The sequence below is a fragment of the Neoarius graeffei genome, chromosome 26, assembly GCF_027579695.1.
Source record: "Neoarius graeffei isolate fNeoGra1 chromosome 26, fNeoGra1.pri, whole genome shotgun sequence".
NCBI classification, from domain to species: Eukaryota; Metazoa; Chordata; class Actinopteri; order Siluriformes; family Ariidae; genus Neoarius; species Neoarius graeffei.
The window spans coordinates 13,048,866-13,061,870 of NC_083594.1; the positions used below are offsets into that span (position 1 = coordinate 13,048,866).

The window sequence follows — 13,005 nt, forward strand, 5'->3', positions numbered from 1 at the left end:
GAAATTACAAAATGGGCTCAGGAATATTTCCAGAGAACATCATCTGTGAACACAATTCACCGTGCCATCCGCCGTTGCCAGCTAAAACTCTATAGTTCAAAGAAGAAGCCGTATCTAAACATGATCCAGAAGCGCAGACGTCTTCTCTGGGCCAAGGCTCATTTACAATGGACTGTGGCAAAGTGGAAAACTGTTCTGTGGTCAGACGAATCAAAATTTGAAGTTCTTTATGGAAATCAGGGACGCCATGTCATTCGGACTAAAGAGGAGAAGGACGACCCGAGTTGTTATCAGCGCTCAGTTCAGAAGCCTGCATCTCTGATGGTATGGGGTTGCATTAGTGCGTGTGGCATGGGCAGCTTACACATCTGGAAAGACACCATCAATGCTGAAAGGTATATCCAGGTTCTAGAGCAACATATGCTCCCATCCAGACGACGTCTCTTTCAGGGAAGACCTTGCATTTTCCAACATGACAATGCCAAACCACATACTGCATCAATTACAGCATCATGGCTGCGTAGAAGAAGGGTCCGGGTACTGAACTGGCCAGCCTGCAGTCCAGATCTTTCACCCATAGAAAACATTTGGCGCATCATAAAACGGAAGATACGACAAAAAAGACCTAAGACAGTTGAGCAACTAGAATCCTACATTAGACAAGAATGGGTTAACATTCCTATCCCTAAACTTGAGCAACTTGTCTCCTCAGTCCCCAGATGCTTACAGACTGTTGTAAAGAGAAAAGGGGATGTCTCACAGTGGTAAACATGGCCTTGTCCCAACTTTTTTGAGATGTGTTGTTGTCATGAAATTTAAAATCACCTAATTTTTCTCTTTAAATGATACATTTTCTCAGTGTAAACATTTGATATGTCATCTATGTTCTATTCTGAATAAAATATGGAATCTTGAAACTTCCACATCATTGCATTCCGTTTTTATTTACAGTTTGTACTTTGTCCCAACTTTTTTGGAATCGGGGTTGTAGAAGCAGATTGTGCACTAACCTATATTGCTAAAAGCATCCACAAGAGATGGTGATGAAAATGCCAAAATTATTCCCTGCTTCAAAGCAAGAATTTAAACCACGCGTCACATCTATCTTTTGGATTTGTTTTTGTAATGTGGAAAGGCTTGGATCTTTTATCCCCATAGTGCTTAAAATAAACCAGATGACTGGTGGGCTACATGTGTGAAGTTTAGTTTTATTATTCGTTGCATTTGAAAAAAAAAACAGTGCCAGGGACTTGGTGTCTCTTTTTTATGGCTTCTGAGAAACAAGCCAGCATTAAATCCTTTATCCCCATTAAACTGAACCCTTCCCGTATTAGCACAGTGCTATGGGAGCTTTATTTCGCTGGCTCATAAACAGATGCAGTCGCTAATGTTTCTCACGCACTGTCCCTAGTATAGGCTACTCAGCTCTGACATCAGCGCTGTCTTCATTCATTAGCTCCAGTAACTCAGATAACGTCACCAAGGAGGGATCACCGAGCTAAAAAGGCCATCGAGTCAGCTGGATGATGCATGGTGCTGTTCCCTCATAGCACCTTCTGTTCTTTCTCACTCTCTCCCTATTGCACTTCACACCCAGGCTTCTCTCCTTTATGCCTGCTGACACAAACAGCTTTACAATGTAATCAGTCACGCTGACATTCTCCCAGCGTAGTTTTTCTTTCTGAAAGCCATAAGGTTTGTTGGGTATTTTAAGGCAGGGTAGGCAATATTGTTCGAGAACGTTGTGTTCTGTTTCTTGAAATTCTCTTCACATCCCAAAAATAAATCAAATACTCTGACAGTAAAAATAAAGAAATCTGTCATCTCTGGCGATCACAAAGCCATAAAAAGCCCTTCCAGTCATTTCATTTGGTCCAAATGAAACGATTGCATGGCTTGCGTACCTACTCCGCCCATGCGTTTATTGGACGTGACTGGAGGCTCGGCAGGCAGGCATATTGCTAAACTAGTGAGCTAGTCAACAGCTGGGAGTACTAATAAATAGCCATGTTCATTGTTTACATTCATTATGATGCTCATTCTCTCTCATGGATTTGTCCTCCAGCAGTAATCAGGCAGTGCGCGTTCATGTATTTGAGGCGTGGCTTTGAAAGGCGGGGATGGGATTATTTTATATATATAATATTTTAATTAGTGCTGTCAAGCGATTTAAAATATTTAATAGCGATTAATGTCGCGACTGTCATAGTGAACCCGTGATTAATCGCAATTTAATTGCACATTTTTGTCACATGAAAAACCATGTAATTCTCTTATCAGCATAAAAAAGTGAATGGGCTTGCTCACCGTTCGAACTACGGGGGTACTCGGGGGATCCGAGATCCCCTGAAACAGACATGAGATCCCTTGAAAACATGATTTGGGAAATGTTGGGGGGGTCTCTAAAATATTGGCAAAATGATGTTTATTGACATAGCAATCGTGTGTAACGGGAAGCATTTGCATATCCGAAGTGAGCGCGCGATGGAGATCCGCGCTCTGAGACAAGCGCAAGCACACCCCCCCCCCAAGGGAAAAAAAGGGACCCCCCTGAAAATATCGGCCTAGTTCGAACACTGGTTGTACCAATTTTTTTTTTTTTATTGCAGAGCATAACACGTCTTGTCACAGCCACTGCAAAGTGGGGCTGGAGCCGCTGATGGGAAAACGAAACCTAAGCCGAGCACTGTGGCTCTTCGGGGGAGGGCAGAGGACTCTGGCTGTGCGGGGCGTGGCATTACAGTCTAGCTGCTATCGTTTTTCTAAGCAAAGTCTCTGTTCCAAGTTCCTGGCAGTTTCAAAAGCTTATGAAAAACCTACATCATGTCACAGAGCATTAATCTCGCGATAAAATTATCGCCGTTAAAATTGAGTCAAGTTAACGCGTTAATAACGCGACATTTTTGACAGCACTAATTTTAATGCTTTCAAAGTCTTTGGTATTATGTTTTTAGAATTTAATGTTTATTGAATCTTTCATGCAGGTGTGGTCCTGGTGTGTTTTGAGGGCGATATGGACGGCTACATTAACCTAGTGGCGTACCCTTACGGGGAGAGCGAAGGCCTGGACCACGAAGAGCTGCCTGAGAGGGACCAACCACGGCGGAAACACTCGCGCCGCAGCCTGCATCGTTCCAGTAGTGACCATAAAGAGGAAAGAGCGGCCCAGGAAAGTGACAGCAGTGACAAGTAAGCCTTTGTATTGTCACTAGGAAACCGAACGTGGGCTGAATGTCGACACCATGTCATCGTTGTTGTGGTGTGATATTTTTATTACACTTCTGTTGTTTAGTGCAGGTGAAGCAGGGCAGAGCAGTATCGTTCGAATGTACTGGAAATCAAAATAGCCTGTGAACATGCATAGAGCAGGCACTTGTAAAATAAGAAACAAACTCTGTATGCAGTCACTGCTAATTATAATAATTGATTGATTACTTTGTACTGCTGATGTTGAGTGGTTCTATTATTCTGACACGAGCTCTTGTTTTACGCAGTCGAATTGCCTTAGGCAGTTATTTTGTGATTATGGATCAAGTGAAGAAATTAGTGTAACAGAAAACCAAATTATGTTCCCCCTTAATTATCCAAAACACTCAGCTGTCAATCAGCAATGATGGCTGTAAAAATAAACTGCATTAAAATATTAATAATTTAAAAATATTACTATTGAAATGCATTTGAGTATTAATGTGATTTTGTAATTTAGTACTGCTACAGACAGCAAATATTAGCAGTAAGGATGCACTGCAATCAACTGGCACAGATCATGGAGGATGAAAAATGTTGCTTATTTGAAGCAAGGAAGATCACAAGGAGGCAGTGGGTGGGCTTTTTTTGTTGTTGTTAAATAATATATAAATAGTTAGCACAGTCACCTCACAGCAAAAGCTTCTGGGTTCGACCCTCACGGCTGACTGGAACTTTTCTGTGTGGGGTTTGTATGTTCTCCCCATGGGTTTCCTCCTACAGTCCAAAGGCATGCAGAATCAAACAAACAGCAAAAATACTTATAAAGTGCTCCTAGCAAAAGAGTTCTGAGCGCTAAATATCTCCTCTCATCTCATCTCATTATCTCTAGCCGCTTTATCCTTCTACAGGGTCGCAGGCAAGCTGGAGCCTATCCCAGCTGACTACGGGCGAAAGGCGGGGTACACCCTGGACAAGTCGCCAGGTCATCACAGGGCTGACACAGAGACACAGACAACCATTCACACTCACATTCACACCTACGCTCAATTTAGAGTCACCAGTTAACCTAACCTGCATGTCTTTGGACTGTGGGGGAAACCGGAGCACCCGGAGGAAACCCACGCGGACATGGGGAGAACATGCAAACTCCACACAGAAAGGCCCTCGCCGGCCACGGGGCTCGAACCCAGGACCTTCTTGCTGTGAGGCGACAGCGCTAACCACTACACCACCGTGCCGCCCAGCGCTAAATATGCAATATGTAAATATTTAACAATTATTTCATGAAATGGAGTCCTGCATGAGCTGATGGCCGACAAGCCGTGGAGCACCAAGTTGGCATTTACGATGAGATTGAGTGGAATAACTGTTTTATTCTATGCACATTCACCTGGATTTTGAGAACCGGAGCATTTTTTATTCTTTGCAAATTTGATAAATAAGTTTGTGCAAAACGTCTGTCAATCATTTCCACTTAGAATGTAAACAAACTGGTGAAATGACAGTAGCAGTTTGTGAAAAATGCGATTAATAATATCTCTTGGAAAAATAAAGATGTTCTTACCGTCAAATACTTTCATTCCATATTTTATTGCTGCTTTTTTTTTGCGGTGGATTCTTTTTGGGTTTTGTTTTTGAGTAGAGTTTTTATTTCGTCCTTGGTTGGTTCAGTAACATGGCTTGCCATTTTCTTCTTCTTTAGGTTTTTTTTTTGGTGGTTGGCAAACCAACTTAAAGGTGCATTACTGCCACCGACTGGGCTGGAATGTGGAACAGGAGATTTTTTTTGGGGGGGGGACGGACTATATTTTCGTTATTTCAGTTTCTTTTAAATACTTGATAAAGTGATGTATCTGACTTGATGTTCTCCGCCATTTTGTTTTTCTCTTCTCACAGTATATGAGCTGATATCCTGGAAGTAGAGTAGCCAATCAGAGCGTGCAATTGCTCATATCCAGTGACTGTGGATAGTAGGGCTGTAACAATATGCGTATCGAAATCGAAATCGCGATACGCAGAGCCACGATCCGTGTCGAGATACAAGAAGGCAGAATCGCGGTAGACCCTTTCAAGCTTCTCCTCAGCCCAAAAACAGAGGTGCTTCAAAACTTCAATTTATGAATACTTTTTATTTAAATTACATTTTAAACTTACTTAAATTACTTTTTTATTTTTTTTTTATCTACTATTAAGTCGTTTTTTCGCCGACCTGCGACAATCTTCTGCGAGTCACGCAACGTCCACACTCGCCACTGGCAACCATATGGCGTCCTTGGCCACCAGAGCATTCGTTTCTTTTAAGCGGTCGCCATTCTGGTTGCGACGCAGGGAGCGAATCTGTAAACAAGCAGCTCATTGGCTGGCTAGGTGTGCCACAAGCCAATCACAATCACCGACAAAGCTGCCTTGACCGGAAAGGCATGCAGTGTTGCCAGATTGGGCGGTTTTAGGTGCTTTTTGGCGGGTTTTGAACATATTTTGGGGTGGAAAACGTCAGCAGTATCTGGCAACACTGAAGGCATGTCTGCTTGGGTGTTAGCGGCAGTTACGCAGAAGCCTTCTGCGGCAGTTACACTTTGACACGCGAGCAATGTTTCACTATAAAGATTCTGTAATTTCCAACTGTTAACCCGCGATCACAGAAAATCATTGGCCCTATGAGAGTGAGACAGTGAGAGAGCCACCCCTATACCCCCCCCCCCCCCAAAAAAAAATCTTAACGGATTTATACGATTTGGAAAAATGCCTTTTTCAGAACCGAAAAAACCAGAGCTTCCGGCTCAACAGTATTATTTTGAGAAATAAAACAGTCTTTGGATATACATTTGTTCATTTTTGCATACATATTGCTCATTCTCTGCAGTGGTCTGAATTATTTGTTATTAAATAGTTAATGTAAGTAAGTAAATGTTAAGTCAAATTTACTACTTTAAAAAAACATATTTAAAAAAAATCATGGGTGTATCGAATCGTGGGTCAAAAATCATGATACGAATCGAATCGTGAGTTGGGTGTATCGTTACAGCCCTAGTGGATAGAATTAAATATGAATGGGCAATAAGAGATACTAATGAGGTTCTAAATAAATGAATCTTAAGTTTAAAGATTAAGGATTGTTGTTCATCTCTCTCTGTGTTAGCCCTGAGATAGATTGGCGACCTGCCCAGGGTGTACCCTGTCTCTCGCCTGAAGTCTGCTGGGATTGGCTCCAGCTTCCATCGCGACCCTGAAAGATGAGCGTTATAGATAATGGATGGATGGATGTGTTTTTAACTTGTTCTTACAAACTCAATCTGAGGCAGAGTTGTTATAGTTTTGAAATTGGCTTGTATTTAGGCTTTCAGTTTGTTTTTAATTTTCACTTTAGTTTTACAAGTGCTCAAATAGTTTTTTTTTTTTTTTTTAAATAATTGGCTTGACTAGGTTTGCTTTAGTGTGTAGTTTTAGTTTTTCAGGTATTGCACAGCCATAGAAACTAGATAGGATACAAGCTGTTGACTGTTTACTAAACAGTGTTACTCATATTGCATTATAGACTATATCGATGAAAATACGGTAGGCGTCAAACACCAAAATATTGCTTATATAATAATGAAAATATGTGAGAGTTTGTGATCACACTGAACGTGTTGAACAGAAGTGTCGGCAAGTATGTTTTCATCTATTTATAGCTAAATAGATGAAACCATACTTGCCATGTTTTATCGTAGGTCTTTCTGATGGAGAATTTGCTTTTGCTGATTACAGTATAAGCTTTATTTATAGTTTTAAGTGTCACTAATTATTGTTTCATTAAAATTATTGGAAATAAATGGTTTGCTTTTCATCTTTGTGACTTGCATTACATTTGAGTAATGTAATTACGGTACGTAATATAATGACCTTGGTGCCTTGTCAGTTGTCATACCCGTCATGACATTGAGACTCATCATAGTACATAAGAATATTTTAAATGTGCTTTTGAGCTTGATTAAAAAATGGGAATCGTCTTGAACATCGTTCGTTCGTTCGTTCATGCAAAAATCCTTCCAGTAATGTTAGTTTTAGATATTTGGGATTCAGCAAGCTATAAAAACATTTGGACATGGACTTTATCCCCCTGTCCGTCCATCCATCCAGTGTCATCTAATCCTTTAAATAAATCTATTCTACACACTTACTTCCATGTATAAATCATTATAATGGCAAGCATGTAAGAATATATTATTGTGTTCTAGAGAGAGACCTTTATTGGTATACAGTATGAAAAGCTGCACACCCAAATCCCAAAATGCTGTAAATATCCCAGAACTGTTTTGAATTTGAATTCTTGCTTGTGGAAGGTGATCCCTATTGATTTTCAATATTTGTTGGTGTATTGGGTGTAGGTAATCATGAAGCATTTTTATCCCTTCCAAAGAATTTCATCCACTCGTTTGTGTCCTCTTAAAGGATACTGGAAAATAAGGTTTCCAAAATGGCATTGTGACGAGCCCATGGCACACCAATATGTTCAGTACAGCGGTGTCTGTTTCAGGTAGACTTCAGCAGATGCGGTCTGTGCACTGTGCGTGATGTAAATTTCATCACGTGCCGCAGTCGACCACATGTGCATACAGCTTGTGCACTGACGCATCCGCAAAATCAAGCATACTTTGGGAGACACCCATGAGTATATCCCTATCCGCATACTTAAGCACAGTAAATATCATCTTCCTTGGAGTTTTATGGCAGCCGGCGTCACATTACTACCACCTTCTGAAACTAGTCCATTACTGTTTTGAGGGGGAAAGAGAAACAAAAAAATGCGAAGCTGATTTTACCTGCAGTTCTATTTAGATGTTGAACTGTTCATTGTAGTTTTTTTTTTCAGTTTTATTTTAATTTCAACTTTTCACTGCTAGTTTAGTCTAAGTCTTTTGTTAACTATATGAACCCTGATCTGAAGTTCCTTGAAAAATCTGCCTACTTCACCTCTTCTTTAAGGCCCAGTCACACAGCCAAAACTTACGATTTACGCATGAATCGCGCATAAATTTTGAGTCGTGCGTGATTCATCAGTGCTGTGCGTAATTCATAAGTTTTTTTGACGTGGAGCATCAGTAGTTGTCAGTGGATGTTCGACGAATCGGGTTTGTGCGCGATTCCAGGTTTTGAGCTGCTCAAAAATATTGATCACGCACAAGTATGCGCGATTGTGCGCCGTTTAACGTAATTCGTGCGTCCTTTGCCGTAGTTCTGACGCGGACAATGCGCGACATATGCGTGGACCGTTAGTGGTTGATCGCAAGAAATTTACCGCTACCGCGCACGTCGATGACTTTTCACTGACGAATAACGCACATATCACGCATGTCTCGCTGTAGTAACACGTACATTTCACTGATATCCACTGACATGCGCGCTCTATGCGTCGTTCATCAGTGCTAGTGTGCGGTTCATGCGTGCTTATACGTGGTTCATACGCAGTTTATGCGTGGAGTGTTCGTCAATAAAAACCAGAAATTGTCCCTCTTTTGACCCTATGCGCTGATGTAAGTGATTTGTACGTAGTTCATGCGCAATTAATCGGTGATTTTCGACCATGCACACCCCCAAAAAATGGTCAATTTCTCCACTGACAATCACGCACAAGCCAACTTTATACGTGATTTATACGTGATTTATGCGTGATCGGCTGTGTGACTGGGCCTTTATACAGTAATTAATTTTTTTAAATCCCTTCACGACAGTCAGGCCAAATCCCAATCTAATGTATACTCACTATAAAGGTTGTAACAGATTTAGTCCCTCTTTGCTGTTGTAATAACCTCCACTCTCCTGGGAAGGCTTTCCACTAGGTTTTGGGGCATGGCTGTTGGGATTTGCCTGAGTGCTAGTGAGGTCAGGAGGCCTGGGATGCATTTGACATTTCTAATTCATCCAAGTGGGGCTGAAGTCAGGGCTCTGTGCAGGACACTAGAGTTCTTCCAGTCCAAACTTGGCAAATCACGTCTTCATGGAGGTCACGTTGTGTGCAGGGCCATTGTCATGGTGCAACAGGTTTGGGCCTCTTGGTTCCAGTGAAGAGAAATTGTAATGCTGTACAATATAAAGACTTTGCTTCTAACTTTGTGGCATCAGTTTGGGGAAGGAACATGCGGGAGTGTGACGATCAGGTGTCCATATACTTTTGGTCATACAGCATGTTCACTAATTATGAATATTTAACATTTATGATGAGATTGAATTGAATAACTTTTATTCTATCCACATTCACTGGATTTTGAGAAAGGGAGCATTTTTATTTTTTGCCAGTTCGATAAATAAAAACTTGATACGAAAGTCCGACAAAATAATTTTCGCTTAGAATGTAAACAAACCGGCGAAATGACAGGAGCAATTTGTGAAAATGCTATAATGATAATTCTTGAAAAATGTTTTTACCATCAAATACTTTTATTCCATATTTTGTTGCTGCTGTTTTTTGTATTTTTGGGGGTTTTGTCTCATCTCATTATCTCTAGCTGCTTTATCCTGTTCTACAGGGTCGCAGGCAAGCTGGAGCCTATCCCAGCTGACTACGGGCGAAAGGCGGGGTACACCCTGGACAAGTCGCCAGGTCATCACAGGGCTGACACATAGACACAGACAACCATTCACACTCGCATTCACACCTACGGTCAATTTAGAGTCACCAGTTAACCTAACCTGCATGTCTTTGGACTGTGGGGGAAACCGGAGCACCCGGAGGAAACCCACGCGGACACGGGGAGAACATGCTAACTCCGCACAGAAAGGCCCTCGCCGGCCCCGGGGCTCGAACCCAGACCTTCTTGCTGTGAGGCGACAGCGCTAACCACTACACCACCGTGCCGCCTGGGGGTTTTGTTTTCGAGTAATTTTTTTTTTTTTTTTATTTTGTCCTCGGTTGGTTCAGCAACAAGCTCTGCCATTTTGTTGTTCTCTACTCACAGTACATGAGCTGATATAGCCTAGTAGTAGAGTAGCCAATCAGAGCATGCGATTGCTCATATCCACATTCACTGGATAGAATAGTAAGAATTATTAAAATATTATCAAACACTGAACAGCCCTAATGAACACGCACTGAACATTTGAGCTGAAAATATTTCTGTCCTCTGTTTGGCTGTATAAAATTCCTTAAATGGGAATTCAGGCTTTTAATTTTTGGTAACCTAGTAATTTAGGTCGTACATATCAATCTACAGCAAGAGGATCTTATTCTTTTCTCCTTCAAATGCTTTGTATCTTGAATGAAATCCATCCCGGTCACTAAGGCAACGTGATACCCAGTGACTCAGTTTACTGGTGCTTGAACCATGTGCCTACAGCAAGCTTGCACTGTGAATAACCATGTTTCACACTCCCCTCTGTGTTTGTGTGTGTGTGTCAGTATACAAGAGCTGAAGAGTCCACGCCTGGACTTGCAGATCTACTCTGATGTACCCTTCCAAATGCTGGATGGCAACAGCGGCCTGGGCTCAGAAAAGATCAGCCACAACCCCTGGAGCCTGCGCTGCCACAAGCAGCAGCTCAGCCGCATGCGCTCCGAATCCAAGGAGAGGAAGCTCTACAGTATCCTGCTTTGCTGTGTGCTTTAACAGTCTGTCTGTCTGTACGAGGCAGATATCGTTTGGGTTGGTAAAGTGAGAAGAAACCATTCTTCAGCAAAAGAAAAATCAAATGAAAATGCTGTTCGTCTCAAACCAAGCAGGAATGATGTTTTGTCACAATGGCGACGACCTGAACAAAGTTATTTACACGACTGCATTGAAAATAAGATGTGAACCATTGAATGCGACACTTGAAAAACATTTCCTGCGTATAATTGTTGTTGGTTTTGTACCATGCTTAGATGCTGAAGGATTTAACTTTGGCTCATGAAATATATTCTGGAAACCGGTAACACTTTGTAAGATTCAACATGGTGTTTTTTTTTTTTTTAATTATTTTATTTTGCGCCGTTCAGTAGTAAACTCTCACAGCTGATTACATAATAGTTTGACTCTCAACCCAACTGGCTACGAGTCACTTCTTAAAACGGTTCACTGGATGCATTGCTGTGTTGGTGGAAAAAAAGAGGTGAAGACAAACAGCTGAGGGTGAAACTTTTGTTTGGATGGGCTTGTTTTCATGCTGAACCAGGTCACCGTAGTTTCCATAACAAACTCTGTTCCAGAGGTTGAAATCAGGGTCAAGATACTGAGAGATTATTCTGTTTTTCTCTGAAATATCATGCCCTCATGTCTCGCTAAATGTAATCCTAAAGAAAATGGGGTGGAGCTAAGGCTTAGCGCTCGGTCAGTGAGGTTGGCTGCATGCTCAGGGATCTAAGTTCAGGCATTCATGGTGGTCTCTTATCATTTGTTTTTAGCCCTGAAGCAGACCTCATCTCCCATCCAACTGCAGAAACTGGAGACCGTCCCGATTAGATTTTCTGCTTGGCTCACTCATTTCTGTCTTGTTTCACTTTTACTAGTGCTGAAACGAGGGAATTGTCTGAAGTAATCGCTCTGCATTTTGCTAATTTCCTGTACTTAGTCTCAAGGCACCACTTGGGATTTCATAGCAGGCAACTTAATTTATTCAGCGCGCCCCAGAAAATCTGACATAATAGACTGGCTGTCCAAAAACGGGTGTCGGTTTGTTCTCTTTTCTAAAGGAAGCTCTAGGCTATTGGAGCAGTGGGTTAGCAATGGCTCTGTCCGACTGCAAAGCTCTGTGGCACATTAAGATTCAAGGTCAGGTTTTCAGTCATGTCTCCACACAGATTAAAAGTTCTACTTCCGCCAGTTTTGTAACTGAGGCTGGGTGAAAGTGAAATATAAATAAATATTGACAGAAAATACTTGTACTGAGGCCATGTACACACGTAGCCGGGTATTTTTAAAACCGAACACCCCCCCTTATAAAAATGTTTTATCCACACCACCTCGTCTTCGAAAAAAAATCCCTTCCACACATAACCGAACATCTGCGTTTTCAGTCACATTCATAAGCATTCCAAACCTGTAGCTGGCATTATTTCCCCAAATCCTACCCCCTAATCACATCAGAATAGCCCTCTGTTGGCGTCACTTCCGCCTAAACATAAAACATGGCGCCAAGCTCATTCGTCTGGACAGACTCGGAGACAGAATTGCTTCTAAACACAATTTTGGAGTATAAACTTCAAAAGACGCAAGAAAATGTTGATTGGGAATCTTGTCAAAGCAAATATGTTTACATATTGACCCTGTTTTTGGAGCAGTAGTTGGGCTTCTAAAATTAAACATGTAAATAGCACCTGCACAATAATTAACGCTTTCAAGGCACTACTCCGATCCATTACTCTTTGTCCATGCTTAATCTGGCTTCTGCAGTCAACAAAGGTCGCACGTTTGACGTCAGGGCAGATTTGTTGTCATTTTTTTTGCGCAGATTGTGACGTTCTAAAACGCAAAACTCCGGTTATCTCTGTCTACATGAAAAGGCGTACACAGAGTTTTCAAAAATCTTCACTTTGCCCGGAGTTTTTTTAAATATTCGTTTTTGATGCGTTTTCATGTGGATGACAGGCCAAAACGTAGAAAAATATCTTCGATTTAGCAGATACCCGGCTACGTGTGGACAGGGTCTGATTTTGCTGCTCGGAGTTACTGCAACCATGAAGCAGATTGTTTTCCTATAACAGCATGGCCCAAAGTGGTGTGGTTTGTTTTGTTTTGTTATACCGCAGCAATTTTTTTAAAATTTAAAGAATATAGACCCCTTCGCAGTAAACGTCATTCATACGTAAGAGGAAATTGCGCGCGCAGCCTGGACTCAAAAAAGACTCAGCGATGCCTAGTTGTT

General features: G+C 41.6%; 1 protein-coding gene across 3 annotated transcripts in view; it reads left to right on the plus strand.

The window, feature by feature from the left end:
• Positions 1-13,005, plus strand: part of ip6k1 (inositol hexakisphosphate kinase 1) — a 104,868-nt gene that overhangs the window by 75,527 nt on the left and 16,336 nt on the right. For all 3 annotated transcript variants that reach the window (XM_060910036.1, XM_060910035.1, XM_060910033.1), the window contains exons 3-4: positions 2,985-3,189; positions 10,565-10,746. In XM_060910036.1, coding sequence (XP_060766019.1) covers positions 2,985-3,189; positions 10,565-10,746 — 387 coding nt within the window. The remainder of the gene's footprint in view (positions 1-2,984; positions 3,190-10,564; positions 10,747-13,005) is intronic.